This window comes from Capra hircus, chromosome 6 (genome assembly GCF_001704415.2).
Source record: "Capra hircus breed San Clemente chromosome 6, ASM170441v1, whole genome shotgun sequence".
In the NCBI taxonomy this organism is placed as follows: Eukaryota; Metazoa; Chordata; class Mammalia; order Artiodactyla; family Bovidae; genus Capra; species Capra hircus.
In genome coordinates, this window is record NC_030813.1 from 375379 (window position 1) to 402027 (window position 26649).

At 37.3% G+C, this 26649-nt stretch overlaps 1 protein-coding gene across 1 annotated transcript; it reads right to left on the reverse strand.

Moving 5' to 3' along the window:
- APELA (apelin receptor early endogenous ligand) lies at positions 1654-25622 on the reverse strand. The gene is made up of 3 exons (XM_013977216.2): positions 25347-25622; positions 24034-24123; positions 1654-2066 (listed from the first exon to the last, which is right to left on the reverse strand). The coding sequence occupies exons 1-2, from the start codon at positions 25420-25422 to the stop codon at positions 24035-24037; spliced, it is 165 nt and encodes a 54-aa protein (XP_013832670.1). The 5' UTR covers positions 25423-25622; the 3' UTR covers positions 1654-2066; position 24034.

Sequence of the window (26649 nt, forward strand, 5' to 3'; positions counted from 1 at the left end):
GGGGGATGGTCTGGGATGAGTTTACCCTGGAGCCTGTGGAAGTGTGATCTCAGGTCAAAGGCCTGGGAGAGGGGTCACCCTGGAGCCTGTGGAAGTGTGATATCAGGTCAAAGGCCTGGGAGGGGGGTCACCCTGGAGACTGTGGACGTGTGACCCTGGGTGCAGGGTTTAGGGAGCGGGCTCACTCTGGAGACTATTGGCATATGACTCCAGGTGCACGGTTTGGTGATACGGGGCACCCTGCCAACTGTGGCCATGTGATCCCAGGTGCAGGGCCAGAAAGGGGGCATCATCCTGGAGACTGTGGATATGTGACCCTATGTACAGGGACTGGATGTGGGTCATGTGGGAGACGTTGGATATGTGAAGCCAGCTCCTCATCCTGGAGACATGAATGTGTGACACCATGTACAGTGTCTGGGAGGGGGTCACCATGGAGACCGTGGACTTGTAACCACAGGTACAGGGTCTGGGAGAGATTCAGCCTAGGGTCTGTGGACCTGTGTCCCCAGGTGTAGGGTCTGAGAAGGGGAGTCACCCTGGAGATTGGATGTGAGAACCAGGTGCAGGGTCTGAGAGCTGGGGTCACCTTAGGGAGTGTGGATGTGCAACCACAGGTACAGGGTTGGGAGATGGGTTTACCCTGGAACCTGGACAAATGACCCCAAGGCCATGGCCTGGGATGTGGGACACCCTGGAGATTTTGGATATGTGACCCCAGGTACAGGTTCTGGGAGGGAGGAGTCACCCTGGGGACTATGGACTTGTGACCCAAAGTGCAGTGTCTGGGAAAAGGTTGACCCTGGAGACTGTGATCCCATGTATATGGGCTTGGGGGTCACCCTGGATACTGCAGACATTAGAATCCAGGTACAGTGTCTGGGAGGGGTGTCACCCTTGAGAATGTGGCCATGTGACCAATATTCAGGGTGGGGTGAGTGACACCATGCAGACTGTGGACATGTGACCCTAGGTACAAGGTCTGGGAGAGGGTAACCCTGGAGACTTGACATGTAAGCCCAGGTACTGGGTCTGGGAGGTGGGGTCACCCTGGACACTGTGGACATGTGACATGTGATCACTGGCTCTGTAAAGGAGAGCGAAAATGATGAAAGGACCAAAACCTTCACTGATTTCATAGAGTTTAGAAAGGACTGAACCAAGAAAGAAGAGATTAACATTTACAACTCTTCTTTCTTACACTACTCTCTATCTGCTCCACTTCACTGAGTTACCCATGACTGTAAATTGAGGTGGCACAGTTACTTCTGATCTCCTTAGCCATCTTGATTAAACTGTATAAATTTTCTTTTTGTCTTCTGAAAATGTTAGAAATTGCAAAGAACTTTTAAGAGAAAAATAAAACAAACACCAGATTCTTATGATGACATGTTGAAGAACAGGTTCAGAAATGAACACTTTGGTTGTAATATAAAATGAACTACAATTAGTATTTCAGACTTTCTTTTACAAGTTTAAATGGATATTATATTCAAAGTAAAAAACTACATTCGTAAACATTAAAGCCTATTATATAAAACTGGCAGCAATTAACAGTTTATTTCTTAGTGTTTCTATATAAATAATTAACTAATTATTTTCTCCTTATTCTGCAAAACCAGATAGTCAATGCAATTGATCTCAAATTTAGGATTTAAAAAAAAAAACATACATATACAAAGTAATTCTAATACCTTTGAAAATTTATAAGACTAGGAAAGAACAATTTTAAACACGTGTATATTTTATTATTATAAAGTTCTAAAACATTAAATGGTTTTTCTTCTTAAACCGAGTAAGAATAACAATGTGCAGAAAAAGATAAAATAATTTTGCTCTGCAAGCAAGTAACTATACTTCAGACTCGAATTGCATTTGAATTTGCTATTTTCTCCCTACAAGAGAACCAGGAAGAAGAGAATCCAGGTGAAACTAATAAACTACCAGGTGCTTTCAAACAACTCCTTTTGATAGAGGAACTTCTAAACAATCACAGTATTATGTGGGCGGGTATCTTTTCCTTCAGTCTTCTTCTGACAGACTCAGTGAAGTTAGATAGAGAAGACCTATATTTGGAAGCAAAGGAGAAAGAAACATATAAGAATTGTTATCCAACAAACCAATGTACTCATTCTTAATTTCTTATTATAGCCAATTAATTATGAAAAGTTACTAGGGTTTTTTGGTGCTGAAATTAACTTCATATTTACTTACCTTTCAATATAAATACAGCATTGTATTTCTTTAATGGTCTGAATTTATGCTATTAAAGAGGGTTTTATGTTAAATTATTTTTCATCTAATAAACCTTCTTTGCTCAGTGACCCACACTGGTAGTCTTAACTATTTTTAAAATCATTTTGGATATTGACCCTGATACTTGCACCTGCTAAGAAAGTTACTGATCAAATCAAAGATATCAGGACCCAAATCTTAATTTGGTGTATTTTATCTAACTAATAAAATTGTCCCTAAAAAAGACAAACACTTTGTCTTTTTTTTTTTTTTTTACTTTATTTTACTTTACAATACTGTATTGGTTTTGCCATACATTGACATGAATCCACCACAGGTGTACATGCGTTCTCAAACATGAACCTCCCCTCCCACCTCCCTCCCCATAACATCTTTCTGGGTCATCCCCATGCACCAGCCCCAAGCATCCTGTATCCTGCATCGGACATAGACTGGCGATTCGTTTCTTACATGATAGTATACATGTTTCGATGCCATTCTCCCAAATCATCCCACCCTCTCCCTCTCCCTCAGAGTCCAAAAGTCCACTCTACACATCTGTGTCTCTTTTGCTGTCTCGCATACAGGGTCATCATTGCCATCTTTCTAAAGTCCATGTATATGTGTTAGTATATTGTATTGGTGTTTTTCTTTCTTTTCTTTGTATGATATCACTTATATGTACAACCTAAAAAATACAACAAACTAGTGAATATAACAACAACAAACCAAACGCATGAATAAAGAGACCAAACTAGTGATTACCAGTGAGGACAGGGAAGCAGAGAAGGGCAAGGTGGAGATAAGGAGTCAAGTATATGTACCACCACTTTCTTATCCACTCGTCTGCCAATGGACACCTAGGTAGCTTCCATGTCCTAGCTATTGTAAACAGTGTTGTGATGAACATTGGGGTACACGTGTCTCTTTCAATTCTTGTTTCCTCAGTGTGTATGCCCAGAAGTGGGATTGCTGGGTTGTATGACGATTCTATTTCCAGTTTTTTAAGGAATCTGCACACTGTTCTCCATAGTGGCTGTACTAGTTTGCATTCCCATCAACAGTGTAAGAGAGTTCCCTTTTCTCCACACCCTCTATACCATTTATTGTTTGTAGACTTTTGGATAGCAGCCATTCTGACCGACGTGAGATGGTACCTCATTGTGGTTTTGATTTGCATTTCTCTGATAATGAGTGATGTTGAGCATCTTTTCATGTGTTTGTTAGCCATCTGTATGTCTTCTTTGGAGAAACATCTGTTTAGGTCTTCGGCCTATGCTTTGTTTGTATCACTTATTTTTCTGGAATTTGGCTGCAGGAGTTGCTTGTATATTTTTGAGATTAATTCTTTGTCAGTTTTTTCATTTGCTATTATTTTCTCCCATTCTGAAGGCTGTCTTTTCACCTTGCTTTTAGTTTCCTTCGTTCTGCAAAAGCTTTTAAGTTTAATTAGGTCCAATTTGTTTATTTTTGCTTTTATTATTATTCTGGGAGGTGGGTCATAGAGGATCGTGCTATGATTTACGTCAGAGAGTATTTTGCCTATGTTTTCCTCTAGAAGTTTTATAGTTTCTGGTCTTACATTTAGATCTTTAATCAATTTTGAATTTATTTTTGTCTATGGTATTAGAAAGTGTTCTAGTTTCATTCTTTTACAAGTGGTGGACCAGTTTTCCCAGCACCACTTGTTAAAGAGACTTGTCTTTTCTCCATTGTATATTCTTGCCTCCTTTGTCAAAGATATGGTGTCCATAGGTATATGGATTTATCTCTGGGTTTTCTATTTATATAGTTCAATTTTTTAAAATAGTCCTGAGGAATCTTAGTACTATAAGACAATTCAGTACTAGAATAGTACTAATCTTAGTACTATTAGACTATTGCTTAGTAATTAGTAATGCATTAGACTTAGAATGCAATGGATTTAGAAAAGGCAGAGGAACCAGAGATCAAATTGCCAGCATCCACTGGATCATAGAAAAAGCAAACGATTTTAAGAAAAACATCTACTTCTGCTTCATTGACTATACTAAAGCCTTTGATTGTGTGGATCACAACAAACTATGAAAAAATTCTTAAAGAGATGGGAATACCAGGCCACCTTACCTGCCTCCTAGGAAACCTGTATGCAGGTCAAAAAGCGATTTCAAATCCTAAAAGATGATGCTGTTAAAGTGCTGCACTCAAAATGCCAGCAAATTTGGAAAACTCAGCAATGGCCACAGGACTAGAAAAAGTCAGTTTTCATTCCAATTCAAAAAAGGGCAATGTCCAAGAATGTTCAAACTACTGCACAATTGCACTCATTTCACATGCTAGCAATGCTCAAAATTCTTCAAGTCAGGTTTCAACAGTATGTGAACTGAGAACTTCCAGATGGACAAGTTAGATTTAGAAAAGGCAGAGGAACCAGAGATCAAATTGTCAATATCTGTTGGATCATAGAAAAAGCTAGAGAATACCAGAAAAAATAAACATCTACTTCTGCTTCATTCACTATGCTAAAGCTTTTGACTGTGTAGACCACAACAAACTGTGGAAAATTCTTCAGGAGATGGGAATACAAGATGATCTTACTTGCCTCCTGAGAAATCTATATGCAGATCAAAAAGCAACAGTTAGAACTGGACATGGAACAACAGACTGGTTGCAAACAGAGAATGTAGTACATCAAGGCTGTATATTGTCACCCTGCTTATTTAACTTGTATGCAGAGTACATCATGAGAAACGCTGGGCTGGAAGAAGCATAAGCTGGAATCAAGATTGCTGGTAGAAATATCAATAACCTCACATATGCAGATGACACCACCCTTAGGGCAGAAAGTGAAGAGGAACTAAAAAGCCTCTTGATGAAAGTGAAAGAGAGTGAAAAAGTTGTCTTAAAGCTCAACATTCAGAAAACGAAGATCATGGCATCTGGTCCCATCACTTCATTGCAAATAGATGGGGAAACAATGGAAACAGTGACAGATTTTATTTTCTTGGGCTCCAAAATAACCGTGGATGGTGTCTGCAGCCATGAAATTAAAAGATGCTTGTTCCTTGGAAGAAAAACAGAGAAATTACTTTGTCTACAAAGTACATATAGTCAAAGCTATTGTTTTTCTAGTAGTCATGTACAGATGCGAAAGTGAAAGTCACTCAGTTGTGCCTGACTCTTTGCGATCCCATGGTCTAGACAGTCTATGGAATTCTCCAAGCCAGAATACTGGAGTGGATAGCCATTCCTTTCTCCAGGGGATCTTCCCAACCCAGGGATCAAAGATGTGAGAACTAGACAATGAAAAAAAAGGCTGAGGACCAAAGAATTGATGCTTTTGAACTGTGATGCTGGAGAAGACTCTTCAGAGTCCCTTGAATAGCAATGAGATCAAACCAGTCAACCCTAAAGGAAATCAATCGTGAATATTCATTGGAACAACTGATGTTGAGGCTGAAGCTTAAATACTTTGGCCACATGATGCAAAAAGCTGACTCATTTGAAAATATCCAGATGCTGGGAAAGATTGAGGGCAGGAAGAGAAGGGGCAACAGAGGATGAGATGGTTGGATGGCATCATTGACTCAATGGGATTGAGTTTGAGCAAATTCCAGGAGATAGTAGCCTGGCATTCTACAGTCCATTGGGTCACAAAAGAGTCAGACACAGCTGAGTGACTGAATGACAACAAAAGCAATCCATTTTAAATATATGGTAGAGCAAAATATAACTAATTTTCACGTAGGAGCAAAATTTCATTATGGTTTGGATTTGCATTTTCCTGATGATTGGAGACTGTTGAGAATCATTTCATATGTAGGTGGCTATATCTTCTGAAAAATGTCTATTCAGGTCCTCTGCCTATTTTTTAATCAAGTTATTTTTGTCTTTCTTTGTTTTTGATGTTGAGTTGTATGTTCAGTTCAGTTCAGTTCAGTTGCTCAGTCGTGTTTGACTCTTTGCGACCCCATGAACTGCAGCACACCAGGCCTCCCTGTCTATCATCAACTCCCAGAGTTTACCCAAACTAATGTCCATTGAGTCAGTGATGCCATTTAACCATCTCATCCTCTGTCATCCACTTCTCCTGCCTTCAATCTTTCCCAACATCAAGGTCTTTTCAAATGAATCAGCTCTTCCCATCAGGTAGCCAAAATATTGGAGTTTCAGCTTCAACATCAGTCCTTCTAATGAATATCCAGGACTGATCTCCTTTAGGATGGACTGGTTGGATCTCCTTGCAGTCCAAGGGACTCTGGAGAGTCTTCTCCAATACCACAGTTCAAAAGCATCAATTGTTCTGCACTCAGCTGTCTTTATAATCCAACTCTCACATCCATACATGACTACTTGAAAAACCATAGCCTTGACTAGATGGACCTTTGTTGGCAAAGTAATGTCTCAGCTTTTTAATATGCTGTCTAGATTGGTCATAACTTTCCTTCCAAGGAGTAAATGTCTTTTAATTTCATGGCTGCAATCACCATCTGCAGTGATTTTGGAACTCCCAAAAATAAAGTCAGCCACTGTTTCCACTGTTTCCCCATCTATTTGCCATGAAATGATGGGGCCGGATGCCATGATCTTCGTTTTCTGAATGTTGAGCTTTAAGACAACTTTTCACTCTCCTTTTTCACTTTCATTAAGAGGATCTTTAGTTTCTCTTCACTTTCTGCCATAAAGGTGGTGTCATATGCATATCTGAGGTTACTGATATTTCTCCTGGCAATCTTGATTCCAGCTTGTGCTGCAATCTTGATTCCAGCTTGTGCTTCCTCCAGCCCAGTGTTTCTCGTGATGTATTCTGCATATAAGTTAAATAAGCAGGGTGACAATATACAGCCTTGACATACTCCCTTTCCTATTTGGAACCAGTCTGTTTTGAGTTGTATGAGTTCTTTGTATATTTTGAATATTACCCCTTATTGCATTATCCTTTGAAAAATATCTTCCCCCATTGACTCAGCTATATTTTCGACTTGTTGATAGTTTCCTACAATATGCAATTTTTTTTAGTTTGATATGGTCCCATTTGTTTATTTTTCATTTTGCTGCATTTGCATGAGACAGATCAAAAAAAAAATATTGCTTAGACTGATGTCAAAGAGCATACCATCTATTTTTCTCTTCTAGGAATTTTATGGTTTCAAGCTTTACACTTAAGTTAATTTTTTATATGATGTCAAAAGTAGGTTTTTTTTTGAGATTAGTATATTCCTTTTTCTGACTGTAGTATATTTAAAAAGTAGTATATTTTTTTGCATATAGCTGTCCAGTTCTCCTAAATTGTTGAAGTGACTCTCTACCCCATTGTAGACCCTTGCCTCCTTCATTGTAGATTAACTGGCCATCCTTGCATGAGTTTATTTCTGGCCTCAGTATTCAGTTCTATTGGTCTATGTGTCTGTTTTTATGCCAGTAGTATACTGTTTTGATTACTGTGTCTTCATAATACAGTTTGAAATCAGGGACCATGATCTGAAAGTTTTTTCTTCTTTCTCAAGATTGTTTTGGTTATTTAGGGTTTCTCACATTTCCATAGAATTTTTAGAATTATTCGTGAGAAAAATGTCATTGGTATTTTGATGGGAATTGCATTGACTCTGTAGATTCCCTTAGGTAATGTGGTAACTTTAACAATATTAATTCTTCCAGTTCATGAACATGGTATATCTTTCATTTGTATTAATCTTTACTTTTTATCAATGTCTAATAGTTTTATGAATATATTTCACCTCCTTACTTGCATTTATTCCTAGGTATTTCATTCTTGATGGAATTGTAAATAGGATTGTATCCTTAATTTCTCTTTCTACTAACCCGTATAAATGCAATAGATTTCTGTGTAATTTGTATTCTGCTACTTTATTGAATTCATTGATGAGTTCTAGTAGTTTTTATGATATCCTTAGAATTCTGCATATAGCATGGGTCCCCAACCTCTGGGACTTAATTCCTGATTATCTGAGGTGGAGCTTTATTTTTATACATAATAATGATAGAAATAAAGTGCACAATAAATGTAATGCACTTGAATCATTTTGAAACTGCCCACTCGAAGTCCATGGAAAAATTCTCTTCCACAAAACCCATCCCATGTGCCACAATGGCTGGGGTCTACCTATATATAGCATCATCTCATCCACAAGCAGTAACAGTTTCATTTATTTCTTTCTGAATTAGAATACTTTTATTTCCTTTTCTTGCCTGAGTGTTGTGGCAAGTACTTTTAATACTATGTTCGATTACATTAGCAAGAGTGGGCAAATATTTCTTGTTCCTGATCTTGGAAGAAATGATTTCAGCTTTTCACTGTTAAGGATGATGTTGGCTCTACTTCTGTCATATATGATCTTTATTATGCTTAGGTATGTTCTCCCTATTCCCACTCTTTTGAAACTTTTAATCGAAAATAGACACTGCACTGTCAAAAACTCTTGCTCCACCTATTGAGAAAGGCATACATTTTTTTATTCAATATGTTAATGCAGTTCTATCATATTGATTTATTTGTGGATATGGAACCATCTCTGTAATAAATCCCACTTGATCATGATGTGTTATCCTTTTAATAGACTGTTGAATTTGGATTGCTAATATTATGTTGCAAACTTTTGCATCTATGTGCATTAGTGATATTGGCCGGCCTATAATTATTTTATTTTTGGAGTCTTTTTCTGACTTTAGTAAATAGATGGGGAAACAGTGTCAGACTTTATTTTTGGGGGCTCCAAAATCACTGCAGATGGTGATTGCAGCCATGAAATTAAAAGACAGTTACTCCTTGGAAGGAAAGTTATGACCTACGTAGATAGCATATTCAAAAGCAGAGACATTACTTTGCCAGCAAAGGTCTGTCTAGTCAAGGCTATGGTTTTTCCAGTGGTCATGTATGGGTGTGAGAGTTGGACTGTGACAAAAGCTGAGCACCGAAGAATTGATGCTTTGTTGGAGAAGACTCTTGAGAGTCCCTTGGACTGCAAGGAGATCCAACCAGTCCATCCTAAAGGAGATCAGTCCTGGGTGTTCATTGGAAGGACTGATGCTGAAGCTGAAACTCCAATACTTTGGCCACTTCATACGAAGAGTTGACTCACTGGAAAAGACTCTGTTGCTGGGAGGGATTGGGGCAGGAGGAGAAGGGGATGACAGAGGATGAGATGGCTGGATGGCATCACCGACTTGATGGACCTGAGTTTGAATGAGCTCCGGGAGTTGGTGCTGGACAGGGAGGCCTGGCGTGCTGCTATTCATGGGGTCACATAGAATCGGACACGACTGAGCGACTGAACTGAACTGAACTGATGATACAATGGCTTCATAGAAGGATTTTCAGTGTTCCTTCTTCAGTTTTTTTAGATTACTATGAGAAGAAAGGTGTTAACTCTTCTTCAACTGTTGCGTAGAATTTACCTGTGAAGGCCTCTGGTCCTAGACTTTTGTTTGTTAGGAGTTTTTTGATTACTGATAAATTTGATTACTGGTAATTAGTTTGTTCATGTTTTCTATTTTTCCTTATTTAGTTAGTCTCAGGAGACTGTACATTTCTAGGTATTTATACATTTCTTTCACGTTATTCATTTTATTGGAGTATCATTGTACATAGTAATTTCTTATGAGTCTTTGTATTTCTGTCTGTGCTGTTGGTTGTATCTGCTCCCTTTTCATTTCTAATTTTATTTATTTGGGCCCTCTTTAATTTTTTTGTTTTTTACTTATGAGTCTGGCTAAATGTTTATTAATTAAAAAAATATGTTTCACTTATCTTTTTTATTTAAAAATTTTTGTCTCTATTTCATTTATTTCTGCCCTAATCTTTATTCTACTTTTATTCTTCATTTTTTTTTCAACTAATTTTGGGTTTCAATTTTATTCTAAATCCTTCAGGTATAATGTTAGATTGTTTACTTGAGATTTTTCTTGGTTCTGAGGAAGGCTTGTATCACTATAAACTTCCCTCTTTGAACTGCTTTTGCTATGTCCCACAGAATTTGGATAATTACAATTCCACCTTCTCTGTCTCAAGGAATTTTAAAATTTCCTCTTTGATTTCAACAGTTACTAAACAGTGGTTGCTTAGTCATATATTATTTAGCCTACATATGCTTATCAGAGAAGGCAATTATAGTTTCTTGCTGTTTTTTTTTTTTTTTTTTTTTTTTTTTACTTGTGGTTGATTTCTTGTCTCATAACATTGTGGTTGGAAAAGTTGCTTGATGATTTCAGTCTTTTTAAATTATTGATTTCTGTTGTTGTTGTTGTGACTTAGCGTATGATAGGTACAACGAAGCCCTGTGCCACAACAACTGAGCCTGCAAGCCACATCTACTGAAGCCTGCACACCTAGAATTCATGCTCCTCAAGAGAAGTCACTGCAATGAGAAGTTCACTCATCATAACTAGAGAAAGCTCACCTGCAGCAACAAATAGCCAACATAGTTCAAAAACTAATTCATTAATTTAAAAAAAAGGCAATACTTTTCACATTGATCTCCAGATTAAACATACTGCTATCCAAGTCACAGCTGACTTTTTTGCAGAAACTACAAGCTAATGTTAAAATCTGTATGGGAATTCAAGGGAACTAGAATAACCAACAAAACCTTGAATAACTACAGAATTGGAGGACTCATGCATTCTGAATTGAAAACATGCTACAATATTACAATAATCAATAGGACTCTTATAGGATTAATTCAAGCAGTGACATACAGATCAATGAAACAGAACTGAAAGTCCAGAAATAAATTCTTACATTTGTGGTCTACAGATTTTTGACAGTAATGCCAGTAGTGCTAAGGTAATTCAGTGGGCGAAAAATAGTAATTTCAACAAATGGTATTAGAGAATTTAGATATCCTCATGCAAAAGAAGTTGAACCCCTTCCTCACACCATACACAAAATTTAACTCTAAATATTACAGTCATAAATATAAAAGACAAAACTATAAAACTCTTGGAAGGAAATATAAATGTAAATATAAAGTATTTGTGACCTCGGATTAGTCAATGGTATTTTTAATACAACATATAAAGCACAAGCAACCAAAGGGGGGGGGGGGAGACGAATTGAACTTTACCAAAACTAAAAACTTTTGTGCTCAAAAGACAACACTGAGAAAGTGAAAGGACAAATAATAGGATGGAAGAAACTAACTTTCAAATCATGTATCTGATGACGGCTATGTATTCAAATATATAAAAGTATGGATGTGAAAGCTGGACCATAAAGAAAGCTGAGTGCCGAAGAATTGATGCTTTTGAACTGTGGTATTGGAGAAGACTCTTGAGAGTCTCTTGGACTGTAGGAGATCAAGCCATTCAATCCTAAAAGAAATCAGTACTGAATATTCATTGGAAGGACTGATGCTGAGGCTACTTTGGCCACATGATGTGAAGTAATGACTCATTGGAAATGACCCTGATGCTGGGAAAGATTGAAGGCAGGAGGAGAAGGGGATGACAGAGGATGACAGATGACAACAGAGGTATCACTGACTCGATGGACAGGAGTTTGAGAAAGCTCCAGGAGATAGTGATGGACAAGGTGGCCTGGCATGCTGTAGTCCATGGTGATGCATTGAGTTGGACACAACTGAGCAAGTGAACTGAACTTTACATCTTAACTATTAAAAGACAAGTAAGTTAATTGAAAAAAAAAGTGCAAAGAATTTGGATAGACAGTTCTCTAAAGAAGATAGACACATGGTCAATGAGTACATGAAAAGATGCTCAATATGATTAGTCATTAGAGAAATGTAATCAAAATCACTGTAAGATACCATTTAACATCCACTACTATGGCTATAATAACAAGTATTGGTAAGAATATAGAAAAATTGGAACCCTTATATAATGCTGTAAGGGATATAAATTGCTGCAACCATTGTGGCAGTTCCTCTATAAGTTAAACACAGAAAAACTATATAATCCAGCAATCTCACTCTTGGGTATATACCCAAAAGACCTGAAAACATATGTACAAACAAAAACTTGTGCATGAATGTCCAGAACAGAATTATTCATAATAGACAAAGAGTAACAGTAGCTGAATCCCTTGCTATAGCAAGTTCGAAATAAATAATTTTTTCTTATTCTCATTGAGATGGTCTGCCAGTTAGGTTCCTGAGAAAGTCAGAAGGAAAGGGATCCATGCATAGATGGAGGCAATACCTTCCATGACACATAGAGGAAAAGGAGGGTTGGTGTGGGTAGAGTGGGAACTGGATTAGGTGGGAGTCTTGTTTTATACTTGGAAGCTGACATGTGCGGACTTCCCTTTTCTCTATGATATGAGGCAAGGCCATCTTCTTTAAAATAATGGTCTAAAACTTAAAATGAGTAGAAAAGGTTGGAAACAGTTATTGTGGAGTGCAGTGCAGTAAGTTGACCACAGAAATGCAGGTTTTTCCAGACAATTTGGGACTGGATGAAGAATTTGAAGCATTTCCAATCTGACTGCTTGTGTATTCTCCAACAGCAATAATATGTCTGTCTGAAGACTTCAGAATTCTTCCAAAACAATGAGATGAAGACAGAGCATCAGGAAAACATGTAATACTGGCAGCAATTATGGAAATAATGAATTATACAATCTTAGCAAAAGAAAGGGACCAGTCAATGGTCATTGCTTCATTGGAATGAGGTTGGAATAGTGGCAGTGTCTGACCAAGCTGTGGATATGACAACAGGTGTGCAGGGCTGAAATCAGTAGAGGAACCCTTGGGAAAGACTGTATATTCTGCTTATTTTTCTTCTCTAATAGAATTTTAACAAAGTAAAGCAGAAGATATGTGGTTTACATTGTTATTTTATTTTGAATGGTGACAGGATTTAATTTATAATTAAAATATTATCAGGGGTTTTATTTATAAATTAGCAATATTCTGAAGAACTGTAGATACACTGAAAAGATTTTGAACATTTCTTTTGATCTGTCAGTCAGTTCAGTCACTCAGTCATGTCTGACTCTTTGCAACCCCAAGGATTGCAGCAAGACAGGCTGCAGTTTCTATTGATAACTGCTTATAATTTTAAGATCAAGAAAGTTTAGAATTCATATAACATTTTGATATTAATGATAATGTCAAGAGAACTGTGGCATTTAATAACATACAACACAATTAAAAATTTCAGAATACATCCAAAAGTGAAATGTGTTGAAGAAGTTAATTAAAAGTGATTTTGTTTTTCTCAAGTCACTTAAATACTCTTTTGCTATTAAGAACAGTATATTTTTCAAATATATTACTGCTATGTAATAATAAAGTTTAATTGATATCACTAATTGAATAACAGAACAAAAAGTTATGCTACAAAGACATTTTAGATTCCTGAACATGATAGAGAACAGGTACTCTATTTATTTTTTTTTCATTTTAATTTTTTGGCTGCACCATGAGACATGTAGGGTCCTCGTTCCTTGACCAGGGTTGCAACCCTCACCCTTTGCATTAAAAGTGCAGTCTTAACCACTGGACTACCAAGGAAGTCCCTATAATAGCTACTTTAACTAAATATCTGCAAAAAGAATTATTACAGTCTTTGTAATGAGGAATCAGTTTGCAAAGTGAAGAAAACTCTGAAATTAGGCTTTAGTCTATCATATATATACATATATATTTTTTCATATATAGGAATAAACATTTATTATAATAATAAACATACATAACTACATTTTATATATTTATAAATTCAGTACATCGTATGCATTATCATTAAGGCATCAGGGTCTTTGTAAAAGACCTTGATATCATCAGTAAATTAGGAACTTTAAAGATTTTCTCTGACATGATTCTTGGACACTGTGTAACAGGAGGGAAAGGGACAGGGCATAACTTTCTGCAGAATGACATAGCCCAAGGACACAACATAAACAGATTAGAATCAAGGGGTCCAAGATGGCAGACAATTCAACTTTGACTAGACTTTGATTCTCAACTAGCAAGCTAAATGACACATTCAGAGGCACCACGACAGACCCAAGACACTGTCAAAAGACCAAGGAATGGGTGATAGCCCAATTCCTGGAAATCTCCACCTCTTCCCCAAAATAGTTGGAATAATCCTCTTGTTCATTAGCATATTAAATTACTCAGCCCATACAAACTAACCACATGCCACATGCTACATTTTTCAGCTGCACTTGTCCTCTACAATGGCACAGAGGTCTGTGGAGTTTGCTTCTCTCTGAATCTGAATAAATCTTCTTATCTATCACTTTTTCTCTCACTGAATTCTTTCTGTGATGAGACATCAAGAACCTGAGCTTCCTAATAAAGGAAACGAGGTGCTGTGGGTTTTGGCTAAGTTCAAGTCATGGCCACATGGGTTTGAGTCCCAGGCTGGATTCAAGTACCAGCACATGGATTCAAGCCCCAATCTGAGGTAAACAGTTTCAACTGGGCTATGACTAAGAATACAATAATTTTCTATTTTATATTTAGTTTTGTGCAGGACATTCTACAGATATTATACTCCATGCAAGAATTCCCTATACTTGAAATTAAAAGATGCTTACTCCCTGGAATAAAAGTTATGACCAATTAAGACAGCATATTCAAAAGCAGAGACATTACTTTGCTGACTAAGGTCCGTCTAGTCAAGGCTATAGTTTTTCCAGTAGTCATGTATGGATGTGAGGGTTGGACTGTGAAAAAAGCTGAACACCAAAGAACTGATGCTTTTGAACTGTGGTGTTGGAGAAGACTCTTGAGAGTCCCTTGGACTGCAAGGAAATCCAACCAGTCCATTCTAAAGATCAGCCCTGGGATTTCTTTGGATGGAATGATGCTAAAGCTGAAACTCCAGTACTTTGGCCACCTCATGTGAAGAGTTGACTCATTGGAAAAGACTTTAATGCTGGGAGGGATTGGGGGCGGGAGGAGAAGGGGATGACCGAGGATGAGATGGCTGGATGGCATCACTGACTCGATGAATGCGAATCTGAGTGAACTCCGGGAGATGGTGATGGACAGGGAGGCCTGGAGTACTGTGATTCATGGGGTTGCAAAGAGTCAGACATGACTGAGCGACTGAACTGAACTGAACTGAAAGGTATCTTCAGGCTATTCCCACACTATGCAAGTTTATAGTCTAAACGTTAGCGGCCAAGTCTTATTGTCAAGGAGCTTATATTCCAGTATTAATGATTTGATTAAATAAGGTAGAATATGATAAATTCCTTTAAATAACTACTGGTAAAAATATAGTGATTGTTGAGAGTGGAAAATTATTTAAACCATTTGGATCAGGGTGAGCCTCATACAGAAAATAGAGTTGGAAGAGAATCCTGGGGGAGAGAGGCAGAGTTTGAACCTGGTAAGATGAGGGAGCAATACCTGGAAGTGCAGACACTTACAGCATAGATGTAGGGAAGCAAAAGTTCAGCTTGGCATTTCATGCAAAGATGGGAACAACAAAAGACAGAAACAGTATGGACCTAACAGAAGCAGAAGATATTAAGAAGAGGTGGCAAGAAAACATAGAACTATTAAAAAAAAAAAAAAAAAAGTTCTTCATGGCCTAGATAATTCCAATGGTGTGATCACACCAAGAGCCAAACATCTTGGAATGCAAAGTCAAATGGGCCTTAGGAAGCATTGCTACAAACAAAGCTACTGGAAGTGATCGAATTCCAGTTGAGCTATTTCAAATCCTAAAAGATGATACTGTTAAAGTAATGCACTCAATATGCCAGCAAATTTGAAAAACTCAGCAGTGGCCACAGGACTGGAAAAGGTCAGTTTTCATTCAAATCCCAAAGAAAGGCAACACCAAAGAATGATCAAACTACGGCACAACTGCACTCATCTCATACGCTGGCAAAGTAAAGTTCAAAATCCTCCAAGACATGCTTCAACAGTATGTGAGCCATGAACTTCCAGATGTTCCAGCTGGTTTTAGAAAAGGCAGAGGAAGCAGAGATCAAATTGCCAACATCTGTTGGATCATAGAAAAAGCAAGTGAATTCCAGAAAAATGTCTACTTCTGCTTTATTGGTTATGCCAAAGCCTTTGACTGTGTAGACCACAAGAAACTATGGAAAATTCTTCAATAGATGGGAATACCAGACCATCTTACCTGCCTCCTGAGAAATCTGTATGCAGGTCAAGAAGCAACAGTTAGAACTTGACATGGAACAACAGACTGGTTTCAAATAGGGAAAGGAGTAAATCAAGGCTGTATATTGTCACACTGCTTATTTAACTTATATGCAGAGTACATCATGTGAAAAGCCAAGCAGGATGAAGCACAAACTGGAATCAAGATTGCTGGGAGAAATATCAGTAACCTTAGATATGCAGATGATACTACCATTACAGCAGAAAGTGAAGAACTAAAGAGCATCTTGATAAAAGTGAAAGAACAGAGTGAAAAAGTTGGCTTAAAACTCAACATTCAAAAAACTATGATCATGGCATCAAGTCCCTTTATGTCATGGCAAATAGATAGGGAAACAATGGAAACAGTGACAGACTTTATTCTCTTGGGCTCCAAAATCATTGCAGATGGTGACTGCAGCTGTGAAATTAAAAGACACTTGCTCCTGGGAAGAAAAGCTATGGCAAACCTAGACAGCATATTAAAAAGCAGAGATATTACTTTGCCTACACAATTCCATCTAGTCAAAGCTGTGATTTTTCCAGTAGTCATGTAAGGATGTGAGAGTTGGACTATAAAGAAAGCTGAGGGTCATGGAATTGATGCTTTTGAACTGTGGTGTTGGAGAAGATTCTTGAGAGTCCCTTGGACTGCACGGAGATCCAACCACCCTAAAGGAAATCAGTCCTGAATATTCATTGGATGGACTGATGCTGAAGCTGAAACTCTGATACTTTGGCCACCTGATGCAAAAAACTGACTCATTGGAAAAGACCCTGATGCTGATGCAAAGAACTGACTCATTGGAAAAGACCCTGATGCTGGGAAAGATTGAGGGCAGGAAGAGAAGGGGACAACAGAAGATGAGATGGTTGTGTGGCATCACCAACTCAACGAGCATGAGTTTGAGTAAGCTCTGGGAGTTGGTGATGGACAGGGAAGCCTGACGTGCTATAGTCCATGGGATCACAAAGAGTCGGACACCTCTGTGTGACTGAACTGAACTGAATGTTGAGAGTCTAGCAAAGCTAGACCCATGGTATTGCTGCCAGGAATGCATTCTGTGTGGGGGCCTTAAACCAGTATCAGACTCTGAATGAAGTGCATGCCCTGGATAGCAGTGAAAGGTCACAAGCAGATGGAAGTTCCTGAGGTGACTTCCCAATAACCCTTGTGACCAACACCCTCCCTGCCCCAAAGGTCTGTTTACCTATGTGCCTCTTAGATAAGACCCACTGTGGCAGACCAAAACCCCAATCTTGTTCTGAATTGATCGGTCAATTTGACTCATTGCCTAGGAATCCAAAGCAAACCACCACATGCATGCATGATGGTCCTTCTCTCTGTCTGCACTCTGCCAATTACCTTCCCACGTGGCCCCTTGAGGCATGCTGGGTGCTTCCTTCAGACCTGTAAGTAATAAACTTCTCTATTTCAACATATCTCTGGTCAGCTGTTTAAATAAGGCTCACTATTCTGTACTATGCCCCACTTAACAAATGTTAATTTAACAAAGTCAGAATACCCACACTCTGCCTTCAGAGAATTTCCACCATGGGGTGGTGGGGGAGGGAAGGAGCCAAGTCAGTTAACACATTATTACAATGCAGTGAGTCCAGTACTTTGACAAAAGTATACAAATAGTGCTGAGAGCAAAAAGTGGGCACTTAATAAAATCAGTAGGAGGTATCAAAACCAGGGAAGGTGTCTCAAAGGATGACTTGATAGTAAGGAAAAGAATAAATGAACAGAAGCGTAGCTATAAAGTAAGACGTGAAAAATGCACTGACTTTAAAGTAATGGTAACAATTCTAGCTATTATCTGTTTAACACTTACTATGTAGTAGGTATGGTTATGATAAGGTACATGCCTTTACTAGCTCAATTTTACAGGCCTGAAAATGAAGGGAGGCTCACAAGGGATGAGCTGTGTGGCCAGAGCTAGAACTCAGGCAGTCCCTTCTTAACACTTACCCACTTTGAGGGAGGACAAGGGAGAAGAGGTGCTCCTGGAAAGATACCTTTTGTAAAGTGATGCTTGCTAAATTATGGAAGTTCTCACTTTAGCCTCCTGAAGGCTACAGACAGTTAAGGATTTTAATCAAGGTGTAACACTTTAATCAAGCTCATTTAATCAAGGTGTGATATTACAGGTTAAAAAGACCATATGATAAAATAAAAAACGACTTTCCAGAAAGACACCTGGAAGCTGGAGTGAGTACTTCAGGTGTGGAGGTCATGCTGGAGAGCTATAAGAGGCATTGAGATAGTCATAGAGATAAAGGAGGAAGCAGGTTATCAAGTAGAAATGAAAGCCTGGGCAATCACATAGAACTGAACACTAGGGCACTGTGCTCAGAAGTTGTATATTTCACAGCACAGTGCCTAATACATGGCAATTTGGAGAACACAGGAGAAATATTTGAGTGAGAAGAATTAAAGAACCTATTTTTAGCTATTCATTCAATAACTCATCAAATATTTCTGAAGAGTTGAGGACAGTTACCAGGTATATATCTATGACCGGAGCAAATTCCTGTTCTCATGAAACTTACATTCCAACAAGGGAGGAAGATACTAATCAAACAACAAAGTAAATATATGTTATGTATGTCACATGGCATTAGGTTTTATGGAGAAAAACTATCCAATAAAAGGAAAACAGAAGTATCTTGGGTAGGGTGAAAAACTGTTTTAAGATTTTATTTTGGTACTTCTTTTTTACATAAAAGATCATCAGGGAAATCCTTCCTGATGACATGAGTGGTATTGGAATAGAGAGCTGAGTTATAGGAATAGCTGTGCAGAAGCTGTGGCTTATATCTATATATCTACTATGGCCCTGGGCTTTAAGTTTCTGCAGGGCAGCTGAGGTGACTCCATATAGGCAGTTGGATACCCTGTGCAGGTCCTGAAAAGCATAGTGATTTATTCCAGAGATGGTCAAAAAGGAGTATGGTATCATTGAAACCAAGGAAAGTTCATCCTACTATTTGACCCACAGAGACAGCTGATGTATTCATTGGATTCAAGAAGAAGGAAGTCACTAGAGACCTTTCCCAGAATGCTACAGGAGCAGTGCATTGAAACTAAATGGGAAAAAAGGAAGTACCACTTTTTTCAAGAAATCTGACTGCAGAAAAGAACCTGGGTTGGTCACTAAAGAGCACCATGGGATAAATGGCACACCTTTTTTTTTTTTCTTTCTTTCTTTCTTTTTTTTTTTTTAAAGATGAAATAGATCAGTTTTAACATATTGAATCTGCTGGGGAAGAAAGGGAGTAATTGTTGGATCAAGGTTCCTGAGATATGGAGAGATTACCCATAACCAAGAGAGAAATCTCTTAATGAAATGCCAGGAAGGGAAAACAGAGGACATTAAACAGATGTAGATGCATGTAGTTTGAGGGCAGGTCCAGTTTGAACCTTGATTATCTCCATTTTCTCTGGGAAGAGGAATTATCTCTTGCTGTGAGTTGGATAAGGATTTCAAAAAGTTAAAGGGAACTAGATAGAGGTCATTAAAGGTTTGAAATATAACCGAATGGGATTGAGAGATACCCAAAAGGAAGTAGAGTTATTTCCAGAGAGCCCTGCTAATGTTAGAGACAAAATGCTCCATTGAAATGGAGATTCCGTATTAAAGGCAGAAGTTGGCTTTTGGATAAGCCAAAAACTGAGAAGGGCCACAATAGGACAGAAAGAGTTTGGAGGCAGAGCAGAGATTTGGTAGAGGTGGATGGCTGATCAGAAGCCTGTGACTTTAAGTCATTAAGAATAAGGCAGACAGAACCAAAGTTGATCACACACAAGAGTGTTTGGGTGTGGAGAAAGCATAAAAAGCCCCACTGTGGTAGTGGAATGAAATAATACAAATGAACCTATATATATAAGATAGACTCACAGACATAGAAAACAAATGTATGGTTACAAATGGGGGACAAAATGAGGAGAATGAGGGTTAACAGAAACAACTACTATACATAAGATACATAAGCAACGAGGAACTATATCCAGTAGCTTATAATAATCTACAATGGAAAAGAATCTGAAAAAAATTTATAACTGAATCGCTTGGCTATACACCTGAAACAAACATACTATTGTAAATCAACTACAATTCAATAAAATTGTTTTATTAAAAAGCAGTTTTATTAATTGTTTTATTAAAAATACAGAACTATAAACACTTGTATTTGGATGGCAATCAAGGGTCTCAGTTTAAATTAGTGTGTTAATTTACCTTTAATGTGTTAATTTAGCTTTACCAAAACTATTTTCATAGCCATTACCTCTGAGAAAAGAGCATGGACTTTAGGGGAGTGTGAAAGTATTTTACTTTTGACTTGATATTCTTCCAGACTATTAGAAAAAAATATTGTACCATGAACATGTATTATAATTATTATTAGAAAGCTAGAAAAAGTATGTGTTAACAGGATGTGTAGATAGCATATACTACCAATAAAATTAGGCCTATAGCAGGATGACACTGTTGGAAGTTGATATCAAGAGAGTCCAAAGCCCCTACCTCATTTTCACTTTGTAGCTTTCACATCAACCTTTGAATTTGGATTTCCTGACACCCTTCTTTTGCTTTCCTTCACTCTAATTCACTTACAGCTGAAAGTGTTGCCAAAGTATTTTTAAGAAAAAAGAGTATCAAGAAAATAAATTTTATATTGAAGTAACTACTTTAATTAAATATTTATATTTAATTAACTATATTAATTATTTTTTTATTTAATTAGCTCAACTATTAGGAAATCTCACTGGGGATCTTTGAAAAAGACTCTGGGAGAAGGAAAAATGGAGTGAAGTTAACATGGCTTTCCCATCAAACGAGCTGAAAGTCTAAATCACTCTAAAGGGTTAATTTCTAAAAATTCAGAGTCAACTGTTTAGGTGACCTGTCCTTTTACAATCTTCCTTAACCCTAACCAAATCAAGTCAAGACAGGTGATTTTATCTAAAGCTTGTAGAAAACAAAGTGGATAAATGAAGGAAAGTTCAGCCTCAGAGTTCCACTACAAATATTTACGGCATTTTATACAGCTGTCAAAGTATCTTGGTTGCTAGACATATGAAAAATATGCAAATATTCAGGATAGTGAGAATCAGGCTATGAAACCTGAAGACAACACTTAGAGCACTGGTTTGGCAAGATCTTGGGAAAGTATCTTTTTTTTTTCTTTTTTCTTTTTACAAAAAAATTATTGAAGCATAGTTGATTTATAATGTTTTAATTTCTGCTGTATAGCAAAGTGACTCAGGAATATATTCATATATATAAGGAATATATATAGATTCCTGTTCACATTATTTTCCATTATGGTTCACTGGATATTGAATAGTTTCCCACCGGGAAATTATCTTAATGTTTCTCTTTCATTGGCTGTTATACTATCACTGGATTCCAAAATGTGACTTTTACACATTCGTCAAAGAACTATAGCTGGAATGCAGGACTAGCCTAAACACTAAGAAAATGAATGCTGTAACCTGAGCAGTTCTTTAAAAGGATTACCTGCCTTTTGTAAAGTATTGCCATTATTAAATGCTTTATATGGCTTTCAACTTAAGTTTCCCTTTGGTTTACAAATTTGGTTTACAGGTCAAAATCTTCCTTAACTTTGACAGTTCAAATTTCACTACTCTATCTTGTTTACTTACAGCCCTAGTTCTTAGGCAGGTGGTTTGTGGAGAAAGCCAATACAACCTGTGACTGACTAAAGGGTTTTTGTTTGCATTTGTGAGGCATCTTTTCCTGAAAATGCAGGAATTTCCTGGCTACTTCGAGATGCCTCTTGTTACCTTCAAAAAGTCCTGGAAAAATCTTGAACTTCCATTCCTTCTAAGCACTGATTTTACCATTATATATTTGAGACTGAAATTCATTATCAACACACACCAAAGGATTTTTTAATATATAAAAAAAAGAACTTTTAAAGCATCTTTTAGTCTCTAATAATTGGCTGATCAAGAACTTCCTCTTGTATTTTTCTGGATTTTGCCCCCAAATTTATTTTTCATATTTTGATAGTAAAGAGTAACTTATCCCAGATGCAGGTGTAGAGAATTTGGCTTTTTATCTCAGCCCTCTTGATAAATGCTTATTACTGAACTGCTCTTTCTTTATGTAATGCTCTACTACGGTTTTCACTGGTTTGAAAAGCATGTATTAAATATCAGCTACGGCAGCCATTTATTTATTTATTTTTGGCTCCAAAATCACTGCAGATGGTGACTGCAGCCATGAAATTAAAAGATGCTTACTCCTTTGAAGGAAAGTTATGACCAACCTAGACAGCATATTAAAAAGCAGACACATTACTTTGCCAACAAAGGTCTGTCTAGTCAAGGCTGTGGTTTTTCCAGTAGTCATGTATGGATGTGAGAGTTGGACTATTAAGAAAGCTGAGGGCCAAAGAATTGATGCTTTTTAACTGTGGTGTTGGAGAAGACTCTTGAGAGTTCCTTGGACTGCAAGGAGATCCAACCAGGCCATCCTAAAGGAGATCAGTCCTGAATATTCATTAGAAGGGCTGATGTTGAAGCGGAACTCCAGTATTTTGGCCACCTGATGTGAAGAGCTGACTCATTTGAAAAGATCATAATGCTAGGAAAGACTGAAGGTGGGAGAAGAAGGGGACGACAGAGAATGAGATGGTTGGATGGCATCACCCACTCAATGGAGATGCGTTTGAGTAAGCTCTGGGAGTTGGTGATGGACAGGAAGGCCTGGCGTGCTGCAGTCCATGGGGTTGCAAAGAGTTGGACACGACTGAGCGACTGAACTGAACAGCAACTATTATTCCCCTGAATGAATAGTGCCATAAATGCTCCAGTCCACAGGCCAAAAGAATAGACTAATTTAGCAATTGCCTCTGTTATGTTAACCAGGCTGAGGGAAATTTCTATGACTTTTTTAAAAGGAAGATATACTTCATTAGAATTGAAAGCTTAAAATAATTACAATGGAATGTCAATTTCTTATTTTTGTATTAAGTTATTTAAACTTGGGCGATATTTCAAGTTAACTGATTCAAGCAACACTACTGGTGATGGTGGTGGTGTAAAATCAGGAACAAAATTCTATTCAGAGTATATCCTTAAGGATGCAACCATCAATATTAATTCTATTAGCGAAGCTGGAAAACTGCTATGTCATTAAGTTGATTTTATATCTAAAAATAAACATTTTCAGGAAGAATATACTACTAAATATTGAGGTTAATACATCATTCATTTAGTGGAGCTGGGAAATTTTGTCCAAATATTTTCAAGCCTAGAATGGTGTTCATGTGAAATGTGCTTATTCTGAATAACATAGGGATATATTCAGATTTTTTCAAAACACTAGTTACAGATACATCTATTATTAATTAAATTCTTCTGGTGCCTGATTTTTTAATTATGTAAATTTTCAAACAAACAAAATAGTATTAATCCTCATATAACTATCACTCAGATTCAATAGTTATCAAGATTTTCCTACATTTTCCTCATCTATCCCATCAAATTATTAGAGCAATTCCCAGATATCATTTCATTTCTCTGTTAGTATGCAAACCATAGTATGCATTACTTCAAGGGACATCACAGAAAGTCATTATCACATATTCAAAATATGAACAAACATTCTCAGGTACAGCTGACCTGGAACATTGCCAAAATGTAAACATTGCCAAAACCATTTTCCATCAGAAATACCTCAGGGGAAGGGCACTCGTGAATGGAGAGGAATACGTCTCCTCTTAAGGCCGTTGTGTCTGTGCAATTTTCTTCTCATTGCCAAATTAGCTGGGGGGGGGGGGAGGAAAATATTAGAGCATTTACAGAAAATTAGTTGCTGTTTAATCTGAAGATTGTGAGGGAATATTCTAGATCCAAATTATACTGTGATTATCTGCTATCTGTTCAGATATGATTGTGATATAAAAAATGAATGGGATGTAAATGCATGGCAAGTATTCCTAACAGTTTATATTGATGCTGGGACCTAATAGTAAAATTCTCCTCCTACATGACTTCTTTCTAAATACTCCTAGACCTTTTAGTTTACGTTGTGAATTAAGTACAAATATTTCACAAGAATATTTTCCAAGTTGTTCTGTAATTTTAGAGGAGAAACAGTTTGAATAGCAATTCAATTGCTATAAACAGTAAGAAGGAATCATCTGCTTTCAGAGTTGCTAATTTGAAACATTTTTCTTATTTACGTAAAAAGGGCAGATCAGGAGACCTCATTTGAACTAATCTCAGTGATCAAACTTCTGGTTAACTAAAAGGCAGAAACTGAATGTTTACTTAGTTATATGCACCATTTTCTGTTGTAAATGGATAAGTATACTTTCAAGGAAATAATCTAACATATTTAGATAGAAATGTTATCTCTCTATTTAAATTAGGCTTGGCTTTTTCCCTTAAAAAAACTAATTTTTTTTAACTTGCCAGTGCTTTGAACTCCTAGATGTTTAGTTTTGAAGTAAAAACACTTTAAAATAACTTTGTTTACTAAGTTCCTATTAAGAACAACAGAACAGATATAATCCTTGAAAAATGTGTCAAGTAATTTAATATTATCCTGACCATACAGATTTTTGACTTTTTTATTTTGGCTCTATAAGCATAATAAAAAAATGACACTTTTTAAAGTGACACATCTAACTATCTAGAAATAACAACTCTTTTTACTTATAAGGACAATGTAACTATGATAGTTTTGGGATCGATTTTCTTTGAATTTAGAAAAGCAATGGTAGGATATTTATCATCATTTGCTATTTTTTTAAATATCCAAATAACAGACCTAACAGAATAGAAAACATATTTCTGAACTCCTACACACTCACTCCCAACCCCCTTCAACCACCGACCCTACCCGCCCCCGCTCCATCCCCACCGCACTCCCTGCCACAACAAGCACAGACCATTTTCAACAGAAACACAGTCAGGCTCAGAAGCCCATTCACACAAACAGATATGAAATCAAGTTACTCCGTTACAAATGGGAAAAGTCCTACCTTTTCTTTGTCCATGAATAAGTAGAAGACTCATCATAAACATGACAAATAGAAGAAAGAACCGGTGAAATCTCATTTTTCTGCCACTCCACAGTGGAGCTAAAGCTCACAAGGGAACCCCTCTCTGAATAGTCTGTGCGGTATCTGTGTGGCTCTCCTCACATTCTAAAGACAGACCTCAGAGAACAGCTAGCTGCGTTTTCCAGAAAGGTTAATGATCACAGCAGACAAGGTTTCTGGTGCTGTGAGGCAATCAGAGCCCCTTAGGCCCCAGACCCCTCCTCCACCCGCCTCTCCCGCCAAGGCCACTCCCCTTTATTTCCATAAGTAAATATTGGTGACGCCAAAAGTCCAGGATTTGGGTGGAAATGTCAGCTGCCAGCCCTTGGGAGAGGCTGTCTGAGTGTGATCAGGCTGTGGGGAGTGTGTGGAATAACACACTGGCTTGGCCTCCTCCCTCACTATTTACATCTGTTTACACTTTGCATTGTGCACATTGGTGCCATATCCAGAAACCCAGAGGAATGACAGGAAGTTGGTTTTTCTTTTCAGAAAGCATTATGAAGCTCTAATTTAGACGGTCGAATGCTTTGTGGTAAATCAAGTGCCAAAATACTTTATCTTTTCCAAACCTATTGCAAAGTGGTGACTGTTTACCCCAAGTCTCAAAATATCTTAATCTATGTGGGTTTACATCAATAAACATTCCTAGAATTTAGAATCTTCTGAAATAAATCAGAATTTTTTTTAGTCTATAAAGTGCAGTTTCTAAAGTAATGCAGATAGTTTTCATCTGCAGTACACCCAGGGTTTTAAAAAAAAAACACAGTATTGTAAAGCAAAATAAAGTAAAAATAAAAATTTAAAAAATAAATAAAAAAGGAAGTTCAGGCAAGCCATAAACTCATGAAATCTGGATTCTGTTAAGATTTACATATGGTAGCTGATATATTTCAGACATAGTAATTATAAATGAGCTCAGAAGACAAAAGCATCTCCTGTCATCTTTTTCACACATGCTCCAAGATCACCTGTAGTTTTATTTATTGCCTGTTGTATACAGCTGTTATAAATGAAAATGGCTGTACTTATGATAAAGCAAACTGAAATGGTAGTGAAGATACACTTGAATACAGGTAGATCCCAAATACCAAAATTAAAGCATAAGCAAATTATGAATTGCCAGGAATTTTGTTGCATTTCACTTTTCTAGATTCAGGCACTTGCTACTTAACCTTGGGTTTCCTGAAGTTTGATATTAATGCATAATTTGCTTATTTTCAACATCAGTTTGTAGGAATTC